Genomic DNA, 20,579 nt, shown 5'->3' with positions numbered 1-20,579 from the left:
ACTGTCAGCGCTGACCCTGTGGTCACTTTCGGCAGATCAGTTATTCACATGCGAGAAAGGCCCTTGCCATCCATGAGCTCAATGTGGATGACTGCGTTGACGTCATAACCTTGACTGAGAGGAGCTGACGCACGGCCCCCCCCACCCCCCCGCAAAGTAGTCTTACCAACCGTAAAGTCTTTCCCCCATCCTCTCGACCCCAACTATCTGTCACCCTAAAGTAGGAAAGGTCAAGTGCTATTTGTTGACTAAACTATCAATGCTGTAATAACAACGTGCTAAAATTACTTAAAGAGGGCAGCTCGGCAGCGCAGTGGTTAGCACGGCTGCCTCACGCCGCTGAGGGCCCGGGTTCAGTTCTGGCGCCAGGTCACTGTCCGTGTGGAATTTGCACAATCTCCCCGTGTCTACGTGGGTCTCAACCCCACAACCCAAAAAGATATGCAGGGTAGGTGAATTGGCCATGCTAAATTTCTCCTTAATTAGAAAAAAAGGAATTGGATACTCAAAAAAAATTTTTTTAAATGACTTAAAGACCGTTCTAGTTACAACTTGGATTCTGACTTTTGGGATCCAGTATCTAAAGTGGGACAGTGGAAAGGTTATACTCAACAATGAGAAACCAGTTTAAATGTTATTCTCCATAGGTATTGAAATGACTACCCTTTTCTCCTTACCCCATTAAGGTCTGCCCCATTGCACAGATGGAGAAATGTGGCAACTCAGGTTTCCCAACTGACAGAACCAGTGCTGTTGCAAGTGTCCAAAATTTTAATTTGCAGCATAATCTGCCTACATCCCAATTTAGCACTGCCAGTCACTCTCTTCCAACACTGGTTACTGTTGCAGTGGAAATAACTGTCCGCAGGGCAGCACGGTGGCGCAGCAATTAGCACTGCTGCATGCGGCTCTGAGGACCCGGGTTCGATCCCGGCCCACTGTCTGTGGGGTGTTTGCACATTCTCCCCACGTCTGTGTGGGTTTCACCCCGACAACCCAAAGATGTACTGGATAGGTGGATTGGCCACACTAAATTGCCCCTTAATTGGAAAAAAAATTATTGGGTCCTCTAAATTACTTTTTAAAAAGAAAATAACTGTCCGCACCACTCAAACCCAGGCCATCAAAACATAAATGGGGTGTCACATATACAATTAGTACAGCAAACACAGGTCAGTAATTTTTTATTGATGAAAACTTTGAAGGAGAAAACGGTAACACAAGAAAAATAAATGACAAGTAAAACATCCAGCCCTGCTTTTGAGATGCCCCACAGATAAACAGAGCTTCATTCCCTGACAGGTTCCTCCACAGGTTTCCGAGCAAACATGAAGCATTCCACTTGTGGGCAAACAGCAATGCAAGGGCACACGTCCGCCATGATGGGTTGGGGGGAGGGGTGCATTGGGGGTGTGGGGGTGTGGGGGGGGCAGTTCAGTTTCACATCCAAGTAAAGCCAACGAAGGAATATACTTGCAATCTTCACATACGAACATTCCAATATTCGCTTATTACTGCAGTGAGAATTCCAGCAATGTTTCAAGAGCATTTGGAACCACGGAAGACCCTACACTGATCTTTTACTGTTTTCACGCAAAACAGGGCAACCCTCTCCAGCTTTATTGACCTGCATTCTCCTGTTGGGACAATCGAGCAAAAGGAAGCAGCCATTGTTTTTTCCATTCAACTGGAGCAATTGTACCATTTAAGTTATCAACTTCTCCTCACTGAGGCATGAGAGAGTATAAATCCTAACTACAGGCTCCCCATTTCCCTTAAGCCTATGTTTCTGATTTTGTTCAGTACTTTCTTTTAGTCGTTCTTGGGAAGTGGGCGTCACTTGCTAGGCCAGCATTTATTGCCGATCTCTGCCTTGCTCTCGTGAAAGTGGTTGAACTGACAATATTTCTGCAGCTACTGATTTGTTCAACCGCATGATCACCTCAACTTTGGATGCCCTAGTCCCTGATAAAATACTCAAGTGGCCTTTCCCCTTGATATAGCCCTCATCTTTATGGCCTTTCCCCTTGATATAGCCCTCACCTTTATGGCCTTTCCCCTTCATTTAGCCCTCACCTTTACTCCCTGAAGTCCAAGGGACAGAAACTTGAAAGGACATGATGCACAACTGGTTTAGCCATTCACTGCCAGATTTGGCTGGAGGTCCACGTAAAGCACTTTTGGGGCCTGCATTCATCTACGAAAACTGCTGCTGAATCCAGGATAGCCATGGAATGCAAAGATTACTCCTGCCTTTTTTTCCCACTGCAAATAGTCGTCTTAAATTCCTCGCCACTCTCCTTCTCCCCTCCATCCTCAGCGCCAACACTAAGAATAGTGAGCTCATGGACTTCTTAGACTTGACCTTAGTGACAATCTGATTATCAGTGAAAAGAGAGACATATTGCTGAAGCTTTCCATCTTGCACTCATCAGAACAAAGAATGCTAAATTTCAAACAATCACAATTTATACTACAGGGGAAAAAAAGGCTGCCAATTGGTTGGCAAGTCTATCCTGTGATAGAAGCTGTTGTGATAGTTTGAAAATTGGCATTCTTATGTTTGCCTTGATGAGTGCAGCATGTCTGTCTTTTCAGAAATGCTCAAGTTCTGTCCTACCAAAAGACCATCTGATCAGCTGCCTCCCTCCCTTCGACCAGCCCAATTGGACAAATTTCCTTCAATGTTCCCTGTCCTACCCAGAATTTGCACCATTGTCCTCCATCTCCCCCCATGCCAACTCCAAGCTCATCTGGTCCCCTTGGTCCTTCCACCCCATTCCCACAATAATACTGATCACCAAATTTACTCTCCTGGCCCTCATTTTAATCAATATTGTAAACAGTGTTGTTCGTCTCTCCTCTAAATTTGCCATCACCAAGCATCCACTTAAACCACCCTCGACTCCACAGTCCTTGCAAACTATCTCCTGTTCCTCTCAGATACAGACAGGGATTTATCCAATCAGTAGTTGAGCAATATAGAGAGAGGGCTTATCCAATGAACGGTTGAGTCAGACAGGCTAATCTCCTAGCCAGTCTAAGTGAGTTGATTTGAACCATGGCAGTTGCAGCTCAATACAATTGACTGAAGAGGCCCTGAACTTTCCTTCTATGTTGTGTAAGCAGGAGAGGGGAGTTTGGTGACAAAACACAAGGGCTTCCTACTTCTGTTCGCCTGCAGCCATCAGATGGGTACAGAATTGCATTCAGCAGCTAGGCTCTCATCGTGGAAAAGCTTACTAGGATTCACCATCAAGGTCCAAGTATTTGGCTGGAGGTCCATGTAAAGCACTTTTGGGGCCTGCATTCAGGAGCAGGAGACAGCAGATCAACCGATATAAGAGGAGCTGCACCTCAGAAAGGACTGAAACTTTGAGACAAGATGCTCAGGCAGGAGAGAGAAATAAAGCATTGGCAAATTGACTAGTTTTGATAATGGTGACCGTGAAACTGTTGTTGGTTGCTGTAAAAACTCATCTGGTTCACCAATGTCCTTCAGGGATATTACCAATCGGGACTTTACCTGCTCTGGCCCTCGTATGACTCCAGGCCCACAGCAATGTGGTTGACTCTTAAACCAAAAAGAAAATGCTGGGAAATCTCAGCAGGTCTGGCAGCATCTGTAGGGAGAGAAAGAAGCTAACGTTTTGAGTCCAGATGACCCTTTGTCCCAAAGCAAAGGGTCATCTGGACTCAAAACGTTAGCTCTTTTCTCTTCCTACAGATGTTGCCAGACCTGCTGAGATTTTCCAGCATTTTCTTTTTGGTTTCAGATTCCAACATCCACAGTAATTTGCTTTTATCCAGTGGTTTACTCTTAACTGCCCTCTGAAATGGTATGGGACAAGCCACTCCGTTCACAGGCAATTAGGGAGGGACAACAAATGCTGGCCTTTTCAGCGACACCCAAATCCCATGAAAGAATACATTTTAAAAAGACGAAGGAGGCGGCGGTAACAGATTTTCAGCTGTATTAATGTTTATTGCTAACAAATAAATTAGCTGCTTAACGGTTGTCATAAGTGCAGACTTATAAAGAACATTGTATGCTGCTTGCAAGTAAACTTAACGTTTTGCAGGACTGGGTCAATTAATCCTAATACCCTGCCCTTTCGTGATATTTCTTAATACCCTTACTGCAAAACAACCCCCCCTCCTCTCTCATGTCAATTGTTGCTGCATTTAATGGCAGCAGGGACAATACTTCACAGTCCTTGATGTGAAGGCATTTTTGTGGATTCATTTTAAATATGTATGTTCCAACTCTAATTCTATCTCCATGTTCTGGATTCCCCAAGAGGAAAGTCACTCTGCCTCTATCCTGCCAATTCCAATCACTGTTTTAGACACCAGAAGCAGGTTACCCCAAACTTTGATCACTACTGAATGTAACACAAGTTTACTCAGTCTGTTCTCATAGCCCATCTACCCAACTTTTGAATCACAGACAAGTACCTCCTCACTATGATATCTCTACACCCAAAACTAAACATTATACTTCAAAAGGAATGCCACTGTGTCATTACTGAATCCTTGTTTTCACATTCTATAATCTTAGAACTATGCTAGTTAAAACTAAATTCAATATTCGGTTAGCTTTTTAAGATTGATTTTTTCACTCAAGCTAGTTTTTAATGACTCCGGTACTTGGATCTCTCGATTCTTCTCTTCCCTACACTCAGTGCGTTTCCAAACTTGAGCTTTACTCCCATTAGTCATGCTTATCACCAAATTCTCATATTTTACACCCATCCACCCACAGACCACCTTTGGGTTTCTCCTTTCTTCACAAGTCACCATCAATTATTAAATAGAAAAGCTTGGGACCCAGATCGCCATTAATCATCACTTCCTTTCATCTCAACTCTCTGCGTCCCAACTAAATTCCGAGCCATGCAAGCAAGGTTGCTTCCAATCCCATCCCTTATAATCCTTGCAAGTAATCTCCTGCATGGGGTCATTTCAATCACATTCTGAAATGTGCAGAACATTCACAGAAACCCCGATCTGCCAATTCAGTGATTCTATTGTGGAACACCATTAGGTCAGATAGGTATACTGCTACCTTTCACAAATCAGCACTGACTGCACAGCTATGGCAGTGGTTATGTTCCTGGATAAGTAATAATCCAGAGAATGAGTTCAAATTCCACTGTAGCAGTTTGAGAACCTGAATTCTGGCTTTTTCTAAATCTGGAAATAAAAAGACGGAATTAGTTTTTTTTTTCAAATGACGTTGACAATAGGCTCACCACCATCTTTGCAGGGCAAACAGGAATGGATAATAAATGCTCCTCCAATACACTCATTAAAATTTATTTTGAGTGGAAAGGCTCTGGAGCTGTAAACTCATTATTGTCTACATTGCAAATTTCTGTCCACACTTTTCCTTTGTCTTTCCTGAAATTACCTCCCGGTTCCCTGTAGCTCTAACACCATATTGAACTTCTCTGAATGTGAAGACACGGACAAAATGTTAATTTGACAAACCTATCACATCTCACCCTCTAAAGCCATTTTTAAATGGCCACAACATTCTACAATCCCCCCCCCTTCCAACCACCTGATGCCCAATAAAATCCTTTTCTATTTCCACTTCATACCATTTGCGAATCTCCCTACGGAGCATCATGGCACCGTATCCTTTGTTCTTTATACCTTCCTCCTTCTCTTAAGATCATATTTTCCCTCTGCACAAGTTTTCTCTTTGTCCCATGCTGGTCCCAGCCCCTCCTGTAGGCAGAATTTTCCTCAAACATACCCCTGAAGCCTTTTCATACTTGTTTGTAATCCATCTGATTTCCTTCATGGATGGATCATAGAACAATACAGCAGATTAAGAGGCCATTCGTTCCAACATGCCAGCTCTTTTGAAAGACCTATACAACTCATTCTCTGCTCCCATAGACCTGAAAGTTTCCCTCCTTCAAGTATTTAACCAATTCCTTTTTCGTAGTTAGTTAAATCGGCTTCTATCAATCTTCCGATCAGAGCATTTCAATTCATAAATCCTTGCATTAAACAAAATTTTCTCTCATTTCACCTTGATTTTCTTCTGCCCACGATCTTAAATTTGTGTCCTCTAGCTACTGGCCCATCTGTCACCAGAAACAGTTTCTTATTCACTTTATCAAAACCTTTCATGATTTTGAAATCCACGTCAAATCTCGCTTTAACCTTCTCTTCTTTGAAGAAAGCAACCTCAGCTTCTCCAGTCTCTCCACATAACTAAAGTCCCTCACCCCAGATAGCACTCCATTAAATGTCCTCTGCAACCTCTCTAAGATCTTGACATCCTTCCTACAGTGTGGCGCCCAGAATTGGACACAATACATCAGCTGGGGCCTAACTAGTAATTCATAAAGGACTAACATAACATCCTTGTTTTTGTACTCCTTGGGAGACCCTTGGTTTCAAAAGCTATCGAAAGTTGCTCTATTCTTAATTCATTGATTAGTGTATCCCATTTATTGTCTCATTTATCCCATTTCTCTCTATTACTGCATCCCCTTGAAAATGTTACCATTTAGTTTATACTTCTCTCCTCATTCTTCCTACCAAAGTGCATCATTTTATACTTCTCTTTGTTATTCTGCTATTTACTTGCCCGTGTCACCAGTCTCCTGAAGTCTGATACTATTCCCCTTATGGTTTACTACATTTGCCTTTCATGTCATGTATATATTTTGGTGTTATGTCCTGCATATCCAGTTTAGGGCACGAATATACATCAATAAGAGCAGTGGTCCTAATAACAACCCCTGGGGAACACCACTGATATGTGGGAAGATTTCATTGACTTAACCATGCCCATCACCCAATTCACCTTCACAATTAGCCTTGTTTAAGAGAAAAAGGCCCAACATTTAAGAGTTGCTTACGTGATGGATGGATCCACTTGTTTATAAGCGTGAGCAGCACAAGATCCACAGTATGTGTATCCTGCATGACTGTAAAAAAAAACAGAAGAGGTTCGCATGAGCACCAGAATCCCACATCATCTTACACAGATCAAATAAATATGTCTCCAGCCAGCATAAGGACCTATATCACAGAATGGGAGGACATGGCTTTGAGCCACAAGTCCTCTGCAGGGCATTGTTCTAACTCAGATGAGCGAGTTGAAACCAAGCACTCCCTGGCACAGAGGGAAGAAGATTCAGTGCGAATGTCATCAAGGAGCTCTTCTTATGCACCTTTCAGCAGCAGTTATGGAGCCACAATCGACAAGAGGCTCAGGTGCAGCTCATGACTGTTTCAGGGTCAGACGGGGGAAGCGGGAGAAAATTATAACATCCCCAATAATTACCATAAATTGCATTTTTGTTAAAATTATTTCTCAATATTCCCTTGGCAGTCAGATTTCAAAGTGTAGGAAAGAAACTAATGGAGAATTTGCTCCACTTGAAATTGCCAGTGGAAAAATGCAACGAAGGCACAGGAGTTCCCTAGGTACAATGCTCATTCTTACACAACAGCAGACTATTTCATATCATTTTTAATGGTTGTGCGCCTGCACTGCTCACCACATGCACTTGTTAGGCTAACCCGTGGACTCAGGGATGACAACATGTGTCAAGGTCATTAAGTTTTAAACATATTTTACAAAATAAACAGGTGCTAGGAAATGAATGACACCATGTATAAGTCAATTCAGAACTAACCTACCCATATTATCCTGGGACTGCACATCTATCTACATGCTGTAGATAAAAAGGGGGAGGAAGATCTTGAAGTAACAAAATCACCATTTAGCATAATACGGAGGGTGGTGCAAAATCCATGACTACTGCAAAAACCACATTGCATAGCTTTAAGTGTTGGAGATGCGGATGAAAACATATTGGATTTTGATAGCGCCAATAGCATAAGGCTGGGTGAGGAGTCAATAAGGAGGCATCATCAATTTATGACTGTTACCAAGAGGGGGAGAGAAAGTTAAGAGACGTGGCTTTTATAAACAGACGTGATGGATGATCAACTGCTTTATGGTTGAATCAGAGACCATTGCAGCCTTTGTTGGGACAACCGGATAAATATTTCAGACACAGCAGAACACATGTAATGAGCAATCCACAAGGCAGGGGGATTAGTTCTGGATTAGGCCAGCTAATAATAGGCACAGACAAGGGCTGAATATGAATAGTTCTTGGATGCTCCGATGCAAGACTTCTCTAACAACAAGGCAAGAATGCCAAGAACAAACTTTAAATATCCTTCTGCTCCATGAAATCCAAACCAGCAAAATAAATATGCCTAGGGGGACATGGCTGGATGGGCTTCCAGGCCCATAGTATCAGATCATGAGTCAGAAATTGGACACCCTGGCACTACATCACCATCACTGATGTTAACTTCTACCCAGGTCTGGTTTTCTGTCTCTTTGTGATGGGATTGTTTTATATATATTTTATTTCAATGATAAATTGTAGAAAGATCAAGGGCGGGATTCTCCGATGGCGAGTCAGAGTATCCGCGCTGTCGTGAACGCCGCCGTGAAAGCTAACGGGCCGCTGGCAGCATCGATTCAGGCCCTGAAAAGGGGCCAGCAACGGGGCTGCGAGAAGCGCGGTGGGCTTGGCGCCATCATCGCGTGACGCCCGGCTGACGCGGCGCCACGTACTTTTATGTGTTCGATCCACGCACAGGCCCCGACACAGATGGCTGCGCCCCGCCGTGCCGCTCCCAGGTTCCGGGACAATGTCCTGGAGACACTGCTGGACGCAGTGGAAGAGCGGAGGGCGATCCTGTGCCCAAGACGTGGCCACCGGCACCCGGCCACACAGTCAGGTGCAGCTGACGTGATGTGGGCATCGCCGTTAGCACTGTGGGGCACACCCCACGCTCGGGAGAGCAGTGCCGCAAGAAGCTCCACGACCTCAGGAGGGCAGCCAGGGTAAGTACCCCGAGAGTTCCCCTGGGCCACACCCCACCCACCCCCACCACGTGTCGCGCGCCCTCCCCCCCACCCACGGAGGGGGAGGGCACCACGTACCACACGACCCACATGGGCACCACACCGCCCTTGTGAGCTGTCATGGCGCCCAGTGCCCCCCCCCCCCCCCCAGTCAGAATGCTGCCAACATCTGGGCGTCTTGCTGCTGACCACCTAACTCCGATGGTTCCCCCCCCTCAGGATAAGACAGCCCACAACCATCGTGAGTGTGCAAGAACCGGAGGGGGATCACCTGTTCTGCACCCCCTCACCATCCATGAGCAGAGGGCTCTGGACCTCGCTGGGGGAGCCGCCACATGGGAGATAGCGCCATGCCAGATCGGAGGCGCAGTAGCAAGTGAGACTCCCCTGCCTGGCCACACTCCCTCACCCCCCCCCTCCCCCTCACACTGCCCCCTCCACCCCCTAACCCCCCCTCAGACTCCACCCACTCACACTGACCCCTCCACCCCCTAACCCCCCTTCACACTGCCCCCTCCACCCCCTAACCCCTCCCCCACAATGCACCCCCTCACACTGACCCCTCCACCCCCTAACCCCCCCCTCACACTCCCCCCCCCCACCCTCCACCTCCTCACTGACCCCTCCACCCGCTAACCCCCCTCACACTCCACCCGCTCACACTGACCCCTCCACCCCCTAGCCCCCCCCTCACACTACCCCCTCCACCCCCTAACCCCCCTCACACTCCACCCGCTCACACTGACCCCTCCACCCCCTAACCCCCCTCACACTGCCCCTCCACCCTCTAACCCCTCCCCCACACTCCACCCCCTCACTGACACCTCCACCCCCTACACACTCCACCCGCTCACACTGACCCCTCCACCCCCTAACCCCCCCTCACACTGCCCCCTCCACACCCTAACCCCTCCCCCACACTCCACCCCCTCACACTGACCCCTCCACCCCCTAACCCCCCTCACACTGCCCCTCCACCCTCTAACCCCTCCCCCACACTCCACCCCCTCACTGACCAATCCACCCCCTACACACTCCACCCGCTCACACTGACCCCTCCACCCCCTAACCCCCCCTCACACTGCCCCCTCCACACCCTAACCCCTCCCCCACACTCCACCCCCTCACACTGACCCCTCCACCCCCTAACCCCCCCTCACACTGACCCCTCCACCCCCTAACTTCTCCCCCACACTCCACCCCCTCACACTGCCCCCTCCAGCCCCTAACCCCCCCCCTCACACTCCACCCCTTCACACTGCCCCCCCCACCCCCCTCCTCGTGTCTAACGATACATGCTTTGTGTATTCCAGGGCCAGCCGCCGATCGTCCCGGAACGTCTCAGACAAGCCACCGCCATCCAGGTTCACGTCCATCCGCCCACAGGGACGCACGCCAGGGAGGGAAGGAAGGCGGACAGGAGGGCCCTCTTCCGAAGCCGGGCCACAAGAGACGGACGCACAGAGGACCGACACAAACGATACTGACGAACGCAGGATGGACAGTCAGGACACTGACGGCCATGAGACGGACGAAGAGAGGACGGAGAGCCAGGACAGTGACGCACAGAGGACGGCCAAACAGATGATGGACAGACCGGACACGGCCCCTCACATGGGCCGGGGACAACGTCCATCGGTCCAAGGCTCGGCCCAGGAGACCCCAGACCTGGGGTCCGATGAGGACATGGACCTTACGTCACAGCTGTCAACCACACCCTCCACCATCGCAGATATCCTCACCTCGGTTGGACACATTAGTGATGAGGCTTCTGGGACACTGACTGGTGCACACCACACAGCCGAACCAGTACAGCAGGTGGAGATAGGAGCAGCCAAGCGGCTGGACAGTCGGAGGGCAGCTCAGCCCCAGCACCCAGCAGCCGCCCAGACGGTTCCCAGGTTCCTGGACTTACCAGACCCACCCACAGACCCAAAGCGCTGGAAACCCAGGGAGTGGACAACGGGATGACGGCCGCCTTCCACATCTGCAGGCGCAGTTTGAGGAGTCCATCCGCGTCCAGGAGCAGGGAGTGATGCCGGTTACGGCTGCCACCCAGGCCGACACCGCACGGGTGGCGTCCGCGATGGAGGCAATGGGGGCAACGGTTTCAGGTTCTGCAAGGCGTGGGGCTTCATGTGCTCGCGTCATCCGTGGCCCAGGTCAGGGCTGCCCTCTCACAGGCAGCCATGTCCCAGAGCCAGCTGGACATTGCCGCCGCACTCCGGGGTCTGGCTGAGTCTCAGCAGGCCATGGCCCAGTCTCAGCAGGCCATCGCTGAGAGCATCGGCGGCCTTGCGAACGTGCTGGATGGCATCGCACAAGCCCAGAGGGAGGTTGCACAGTCCCTGACAGGGATGGCGCACTCCTTGAGCTCCATCGCTGCGAATGTTCAGACCCTGGTCGATGCCACAGCGGGCCTCCAGGACTGGCAGCGCCAGGTGTCGGTAGTGCCACGGCGCTTTTCTCCGCTCGCATCACCGTCCCTTAGTGAGGCCCAGGGGCCACCGGGCTCCCCGAAGGAGGAGGTGGTTCTAGGGCCCATCCCGGTGACTCATGAAGGGATGTCCCGGTACACTCTGATTCCCTCCATTCCATCCCTGGTGCATCTGGTGGGCAGCGGGCAGAACAGGGTGGCACCACGCCATCCAGCACGCCCGCCAAGCAGCCTGGCCCATCCAAGCTGGGCCGCCCCAGGAAACGCGCGCCGACGGGGAGCAATCCGCCTCCACTCCTGCTGTACTGTCTGGGGAAACACCAAGGCGTAGTGGTAGGGCCCGTAAGGCAAAGAAGTTCGACACGTAGTACATTGGCACGGGTGCAGGGCACAGCTTAGTTACAGGGGCTAGGGCACTTGTATGTGAATGTCACGATTAAAGTCACTGTTACACCAAACCTAAATGCCTCTGTGCTATGTCCGGTGCCTGAGGGGTCGTGAAGGGGACCAAGTGGCGCTGGGGTCGAAGTTCGGTACAACGGTGAGGCCGGGTCTGCGTTTCCCCTCCCCCCAACCGTCCTCGGAACACCGACGCCAGTTACCCCACATGGCCATGTGATGGAGTGTCCGTAACGAATACAGGGACCACCCGGGTTGTCATCATTCAACATGGTCACACCCGCTTACACAAGCAATTGTGTGAGACCATCCCATTGTGCCGCAGGTGCAAGGTGCTGTGAAAGTGGTGGTGTGGGAGCTAGGGTTGTTGGATGGTGCGGGAGGTGGGGGTGCTGGATGGTGCATTTGGGCGGAAGCTCAGCGATGCCCTCCCCCTCGTTGGTGAAACGTGCGGCGATCAACGCCTCGCGTGCTCGCTCGCCAAGCCGGTGGCGTTGTGCAGCCTCCCGGCCATATCCAGCCCCCATGTCGCGTCTGTGCACCCCCCCCCCCCCCCACAATCCTCCTCCTCCTCATGTAGATGCGTCACCCTCATCGGCCTCCCCTTAAGCCTCCTTCTCCAGGACATCGCCCCTCTGCTGGGCTATGTTGTGCAGGACGCAACAGACAACAACTATGCGGCCGACACTCTCTGAATGGGTGGCCCCTCCAGAGTGGTCCAGGCACCTGAAGCGCATCTTCAAGAGGCCAAAGCGCCTCTCGGCAACACCCCTGGTTGCTGCATGGGCCTCATTGTAACAGGTCTCCGCATTGGTCTGTGGCCTCCGTATAGGCGGCATCAGCCACGACCGCAATGCACACTGCCGGGGTACCGGGCGCACACATCCATGATCTTCATGCGGTGGTCGCAGACCACCTGAATGTTCATGGAGTAGGTCCCCTTTCTGTTCATGAACACGTCCCTGTTCTCCGATGGTGGACGCATGGCGACATGCACCCTATAAACCACCCCGTGGACCATTGGTATCCTGGTCACGGAGGCGAATCCCGCTGCCCGAGCATCCTGGTGTGCGCGGTCCTCTGGAAACTGGATGTATCGGTCGGCGATGGCATACTGGGCGCGGTGACTGCTCGGATGCACCGGTGCACCGATGCCTGGGAGATACCGGACAGGTCCCCGTCGCGTAGAAGTTGAGGGCAACCGTCACCTTGACGGCCACCGAGATAGCATGTCCTCCTCCCGTTCCACGTGGTGCCAGGTGTGTTATGAGGTGGCATATATATGTGCGACGGTCTCCCTACTCATCCAGAGTCCTCTCCTGCATGCCCTGTCCGGCAGGTCCTCGAAGGACATGAGGTGACGGTACACTCGAGACCTCATGGGGCGCCTCTGGCGCCTTGGCACCACCACCTGCTCCTCCTCCTCCCCTGCGCCCCATCAAGATCGGTATTCTCGTCCTGTGCATCCCCAATGATGTGGTGGTCATCATTCGCCTCCGCCTCCTCTTGCACCTGTCGTGCGGGCGTGCCTGCAGCCTGAGCGGGTGGCACGGGGTCCTCTGCAGCCAGTCCCTCTGCTGCAACCGCCGCTGCTCTGAGCCGCCTGCGTCAACACTGCCAAAGTGCCGCCTGCAGGGCAGCTGCTCCCGCCACGGCGGCAAACATCGCTGGCTGGTGCCCAAACATTACGATCTGCAGGAGGGGGGAGGGGGATACAACATGTTTAACGATGGCGCATTGACACCTCGACAGCCAGGTACCATGGGATACATGTGTGCCCGGGTTGGCTGGTGTCGCTACAGACACGCAGGCACCCTGACCCCTGCCCACAGTATCCGTCCACCGCCCAGTTTTGCCCGTCCCTCCTCATTGCGCCACAGTGGGCTGGACATGCCCTCACAGGGGCTGGCATGTGTGTCGCCTTGACCCTTCCCAGAGATGGTCTCCGTCAGCTGGGTGTTGCTTCCCCCCTCCTCCTCCAAATGGCGCGGCATGGGAGAATCCCGCCCCAAATGCTTGGGGCTGAATTAAAATGATAATTCAACATGTGCAACTTTGCAGATATTCACATGACATCCAAGCTTCAACTTTGCAGTTTAAGATATCTGACGATCAAGGCCAAGTAAAAAGAAGCAAATAGATTACAAAATCCAAAAAGCCTCTACATTTTCAGGAAATTTATCTTGACTTTCTCCCTCCTGTCCCTGGCCCAAACAAAGTCTGTATTGGCTGTTTTTGTATTCCTGTTGAACCGCTACATTCAGTGCGGTGATGGTACTCAGTTCTAGGAACTTGGCTCAGCAGGATGAAAGAATGGCGGTATATGGTCAAGTAGGGATGGTGTGTGACCTGCAGGGGTGATGGTGTTCCAATATAATAATTGCCCTCGTCTTTCTAGGTGGGGGAGGACATGGTGCTTTTGGGCGAGGGAGGAATGTTGGCCAGGACACTAGGGGAACTCCTAATCTTCCTCAAGTTGTACCAGTAAATCTTTGATACATTTGTGAGCAGATACGCAGAGCCTTGTCTGAAAGAAGAGCTCTCCAAAAATGCAGCACTCCCTTAACATGACCTTCTCTGCTGTGAAAGTAGTGCAGCAACCATTCCCAGATACACGGCCCACAGCAATGCAATGCAAGCATTTCACATCATGTTTACAGGCATCAGCACGACCTTACTACAGCACTTTATATAAACCCTCAAGGACAAAATTATAACAAATGAACCGGTTAAAGTTTTGCTGGCCCACAGTTGTTAACACTTATAAATATCTTGAACTGATCAGAAACATTCTTAGATTAACCAAGAAACCGACTAAGAATGCTTGCATTGTCTTTTCATGCAAGAGGTTTGTATTCAAATACAAGTTAAGGATGGGTAATGGTAGCTATTTGCCACAGGGCACTTACTTGACTAGTAACTGAAAACTGAAACAGCTAATTAAACAACTGGTTCAGTCATATCGAAAAAACTTACATTTATTTAATTACTTTCCCAAAGCAGTTCACGACAGCCAATGATGTACTTTGAGTTTACACATTGCTATAATAAATGGGAATCAATTTGCAAGCAGCAAAATCCCATAAATAGCAATGAGATTAACAGAGAGATAATCTGCTTTAGTAACGTTGGTTGAGGGATTGGCCAGGAGAGTGGATGCATCCCCTGCTTTTCTTTGAATATCACGGGACCTTCTCAATCCGTCGAGGGAGAAGACAGGCCACACGTGTGGGCCTCTGGTTTAACATCTTACCCAAAAGACAGCATCTCCAAAAGTGTAGCACACCCTCAATACTGCACTGGAGCATAGGCCTGCACACTCAGTTTTCCGGAGGCAGACCCGAACCCACGATCTCCTGCATTACAAGGCAACCGTGTCATCACTGAGCCAAGGCTGACACAACCTCCAGAACATCACAACTGGGGTGGCACGGTGGTGCAGTGGTTAGCACCGCTGCCTCATGGCGCTGAAGACCCGGGTCCTACCCTGGCCCCGGGTCACTGAACTTGTGGAGTGTGGAGTTTGCACATTCGCCCCGTGCCTACGTGGATCTCACCCCCACAACCCAAAGATGTGCAGGGTAGGTGGATTGGCCACGCTAAATTGCCCCTTAAGATCACAACTAACAAAACAAGTTTTGCTCAAACAAAACCTCGATGGAAAAAAACTGAATGTTAATAAATCCGCAACCGCAGTAACCAGTTTGAACAAAGATGTCAAATCAAGGTCCCATCTACCTACTCAGATGGGTGCAAAGGTTATAATGGTACCATTCAAATAGGGCCCATGAGATCTCCTGGTGTCCTGGTCAACTCTCCTCCTTTAACCAACAACACCCCAAAAATGCTTGCTGTGTGTGAAAGTTGATGCACATTTAACTACAGAGTAGAGGTGAAGCACATTGAAACACCTGGGGATGTGGAATGGTAATTTATAATTAAAGGTTCTTTCTTTATAGCTGCAGCAAACAGGATCCGCATACTAGTTTGGAATAAACATGGGAGTGAGCTTACTGTTAAGGCCGTCACTTTAAAAACTCTGCTGACAGGTTTAATGGATGTACTTACGGTGCAATGATGGCTCTAGCTGGCCTCCCAGTGGGTTGTGCTTGGGCAAGCCAGCTTTCTAATTGTGCGTTCAGTTGCGCTCCTGCAAAGAGACAAGAGATTATCCCAGACGGGCTTTAAAAATTAATCTTGTTCACAAGTTCTGGCTGCACATTTCAAATGGGATCTATTTTGATTCTATCACTCCTTCTCCAACCTCTTCTCACTCAACGATGCTCGATTCCTCAAACACTCGCACACCCCCATTCTCTGTCTCATCTTCGGCGTGGATGCCTTCAGCTGCCCTGCACTCGCTCGTAAACCACTCCCCTTCCTCCTCCTTTAACACCCTACTTAAAACACACCACTAGCAATCTTTTATATACCCCATCAAACTTCTCCCACGTCATCCATTTTTCTCCGATTACAACTGCAGCTTGCAACCAATGATGAAACAAGGATAACTGGGAATGCGCATGAAGCTAGAATTGGGGGAGCGCACAGATCTTGAAGGGCATACGCTGAAGGAGGTAGGGATGTGTAAGGTCATGCAAAGATCTGAAAACATGGATGAGAATTTTAAAATAGAGGCATTGCCAGACTGAGCTAATGTAGGTCAGAGAGTATAGGTGATGGACAAAAGGGGCTTAGCCCGAGCAAGGATGTGCACATCAGAGTTTTGGAATATGGGCTCTTGTGAAATACCTTATATTAAAGGCACTATGTAAGCTATTGATATCATTAAACCATCAGTTTTGGAATCCTCAACAACACTACACATTTAAGACCAAAAATGTCTGAGCACAGATCCTGTGTCAAGTAAATGCTAACACCAACAGCCTGACCTGATTTCGCTACTAACAGAATGAATCTATGAGAGAAAAAGATAAGCTCATTATCATCTCTGGCTTTTAAATTGGCACATAGACTAAACAGGGCAGGTTAGGATTAGGATATCGAGCTTCTGGACAGTACAAATAAATCAAAAAATGCTCAAATGGAATAAGGCATGTTTAAAAATATATTAAGGAAGACAGGTCCCTTGAAAAGTTAAAGTTTCCCCAAGGTATGCAGGAGAATGACGAAACCAAAATGTTATAAAACTCAAAGTCGCACACGTGCATACTTGGTACAAGTGTATATTTTTACGCCATTTTAAAATGTCACAATCCTAATCTTCAATCAAACTGCTACATATTCTTGCTCTTCCTGAGGACACTTTTTGAAATACATCACTTTATATTTCTCATGGTTATGGTCACAACAGAAATTGTGTGAGAACGGGCAAAACAAAACATAAAATACAGCTGAAGTTATTAAACACTGGCAGCCAAGTACTGCAGCCACATTGGGGCATATGGCTGCAGACATGTGTGAAATCATCAAAGAGAGGACAGTGCCATTATATACTGTCACACTTCAATCATATGAAATTCAATCACAGGGGAGGAAGCCCATCTAGCTAATGCCTCCTAAACAAACCTAGTTCGCCACCACAACTTCTGTCACAGTGGGCCGTCCGCAGGATTCACCTCAGCCCTTCAACTGGAAGGCACTTCTAGCTAAGGATCACGGAGACAGGCTTCTTGACATCAATCTGAACTGCCTCATTAGCAGTTTTGCCCTCAAGTCCCTGGTCCTCAAAGCCACCTTAACTCGGAAATATTGGAACAGAAGGAAGCAATTGGGTCTTTGAGTCTGTTCCACCATCTGATTAGATCAACAGCTGCAGTTCCATATTCCTTAATATCCACAGCATCTACTGGTCTCAGCCACAAAATGTTCAATGTCATAACAGCGGTCAGGATTAACCTATTAAATTCTAATTAAGCCCTCTAATATTCCATGTGATCCTCTCCCTTTTGCCTCCTTTATTCAAAGATGCCAGACAATGCTTGGAATACGAGCATACAAAGATGCAAGAAAGCAGACAAGGTCCCGAAAGGGCTACAGATCACAAACCCACTCAAGTAATCTGGGGTTACCCCATCTCTGGATCTGTAAAGATTTAATCACCTGCTAATGCTCGTATTCCAAGCATTGTCTGGCATCTTTGAATCTGTCTATATATATACGTTTCCGGAACATACCTCTTCATTCACCTAAGGAGCAGCGCTCCGAAAGCTAGTGACATCGAAACAAGCCTGTTGGACTTTAACCTGGTGTTGTAAGACTTCTTACTGTGCTCACCCCAGTCCAACGCCGGCATCTCCACATCAACTCAATTACCAGCAACGGTCAGATCCCAAGTTGAGGCTGTTAGGGGAGGAGAGCCAATATTTCACTTCCACGATGCTGAATCTTTTTTTTTAAAGAAGATCATTCAGTGAGTAAATTATTTCAGAAGAGGGGATCTGCTGAATGGCCAGCAGCTCCAGTCAGTGTTACCATGTAACTCAGTTTTATGTAATCCTGGATTAGTATTGTTCAAAGGGTCATAGGGTTACTTTATGGTGCAACAGAATCTTGTTCCTTTATCCTTCAAAAAGGGGAGTGAAAATTCAGGTTTTGGTAGGCTGCATAAATTGTAAGCCTCCAACAAGGGTTAAGAATATATGAAGCTTAACTTGAGTGCCAAGTAACTCCCATACATATCAAACTGTTAGTAGCAACTAGTCCTGGCATTCTGATTCAGCATTCAGCCATGGCAAGGCAACAGGATAGCCCCTTTCAAAACCTCTTGCCCACTAAATTCAGACAGGGTACTACAGAAATATAAGCACAAATAGAACTGTGTTGCCTTGGCACTGACTGCAAGGCTCAGAGGGGCTGCAGTTTGGAAATCCATGCTTTAAAATAAGTGAGTAGCAACGTCATACAGCAGCTGGTTGGCAGAAGTGAGCAACTTTTTTTTTAAACCTGCCATCTTCCTGTTACAGGATGAGGGGATCAGAGGTGCTTTGACAGCTGACTGCAACAGCAACAAGCAGTGCAACTTCACCAGACCAAAACCGAGTGAAGAATCACAAGAGTCTGAACCCTCTATCCATACTCCAGCGACTTCTTACAATTTTCAAACAGTTAAATAAATCACTTAGTCGCCCTGGAAAACAAACATCAATTGGGCACAAAACCTGCTGAGCAGCTCCAAACTAGAAACGGAGAGAAATGGCAAGGATTTTCAGCTACAGTGAACACTCGTAATGGGAACAAACTCAGCTCTGGCTTTTTGCAAGAGGAGTCATTTTTGGGCCTGTGTTGCCCACGTTACTGACATGTCAGTGGAATTAAGGCTGCCTACGTGCAGGCTTATTTATAAGACAGAGATATTGTGTGGACACACATCTGGCTGTACTTTCCACATTGAGTACTGCCAATGTAAATGTACTTACCACCGATCCACAGCCTCACCAGAAGCAGCAGATTCAAAGGGCCAAATGGCTTTCTCCTGCTCCCATTTCCTGTCAATGTTGCATTGTGAACTTCAGCAAAAACAGACTGAAGAGAATAGAGTTACCTCACCTGATTCTAGCAATAACGATCAGAAATAAAGCTATACACCAGGCTTAAATCACAATATGGAGTCCATGTGGAAATTCTACAGCATAGAAAACTCCACAATACTTTTTTCTTCTGTCACTGATTCTGCAATCGTTAAGTTACACCCTAGCTCTCACTGAACATCTCTGGGTCAAAGTAGCGGTCAAGCATCATCACCACACCAATGTCCACATCTGTTTCCCCTTCCACACCCACTATATGTTTCTGTTCATTCATTTCATTAAGCTGAGGGAGGCTGTATCTCTCCACAACTGCATCCATTGGAGTTAAGAATGAGAATCAATCTTATTGAAATGTACAAGATCCTGAGTGGACTTGACAGGATCCTGCTCCTAATTATTGCGCTTTTGTTCTCCCATTTCATACAGGCAGGCAGCCATCTATGTCAAACACACTCAAAGCAAAAAAGCTTGGTATAAGAGTAAAGCTCTCTTGACTCTGTCTGACCCTACCCAAAATCCACCCACGCCATTCCACACACATGCTGTCCTTACAGTCCCTTGTGGGCATGTTTATTGCAAGTTAGCAGACTTCCAGTAACCACACCCACACCAAAATGGACAGCAAGACTCACGACGTTCATTTTACTCTGAATCCTTAAAGGAAAAGGTCACCGCGCCATTTGTTAGGTTAGAGGGGAGTAAACTGACTGATATTGGTGTCTTCCTGGCAGAATCCGCAGTAGATCTCTTCACACTTGCAAACACCATTTCATCTTGGATTACAGTACAATTGTCTCATGTGGGTACACAATTACAATATTGCTAAAAAGAGAGACATGTTGCATCTCAGACTGACCAACCAATCAGCAACCTTTGCTCCTATTGTATAAATTGTGATTGTTCAAAATTAGGAATGCTTTTGCTTGTGCTTACGAGTGCAAAATGAAAAGCCTCAGCAACATGTCTTCTCTTTCCAGTAATACTGTCCTATGTGCACGATCAGACTACTCTCCCAATCTCCCTTGAAACTCAACATCCCTCACTCTTCAGCACCCAAATTATCCATGCTCACATCCCCCTTATATTCCCTTTCAATTGCACCATAACCCCAGTCAAACACACAATCCACCCCAATCTATTTACAATGGTCTGATTGACTCTGTCACCATTGACAATATCAGATCACAAGCTCCACTTTTCATCAGCTATGAGGGTATTGGCTGTAGAGGCTGACAGGCACAGGTCTCCAATCGTTCACAGCCAGACACCCATTCTATATCCAACCACTCAACATCCAATACCCATTTGTACCGCTATCCAGTCATTCCCATTA

The 20,579-nt window shown here is 48.3% G+C and overlaps 1 protein-coding gene across 2 annotated transcripts in view; it reads right to left on the bottom strand.

Annotated features, from left to right (window-relative positions):
• memo1 (mediator of cell motility 1) overlaps positions 1-20,579 on the bottom strand; it is a 99,561-nt gene that overhangs the window by 77,567 nt on the left and 1,415 nt on the right. For both annotated transcript variants that reach the window (XM_072505468.1, XM_072505458.1), the window contains exons 2-3: positions 15,825-15,906; positions 6,885-6,953 (exon numbers count right to left, since the gene is read on the bottom strand). In XM_072505468.1, the coding sequence (XP_072361569.1) occupies positions 6,885-6,953; positions 15,825-15,906 (151 nt within the window). The remainder of the gene's footprint in view (positions 1-6,884; positions 6,954-15,824; positions 15,907-20,579) is intronic.

The sequence above is a fragment of the Scyliorhinus torazame genome, chromosome 1, assembly GCF_047496885.1.
Source record: "Scyliorhinus torazame isolate Kashiwa2021f chromosome 1, sScyTor2.1, whole genome shotgun sequence".
NCBI classification, from domain to species: Eukaryota; Metazoa; Chordata; class Chondrichthyes; order Carcharhiniformes; family Scyliorhinidae; genus Scyliorhinus; species Scyliorhinus torazame.
Note: the sequence above shows the minus strand (reverse complement) of the source record. Positions and strands in the feature narration are given on the sequence as shown.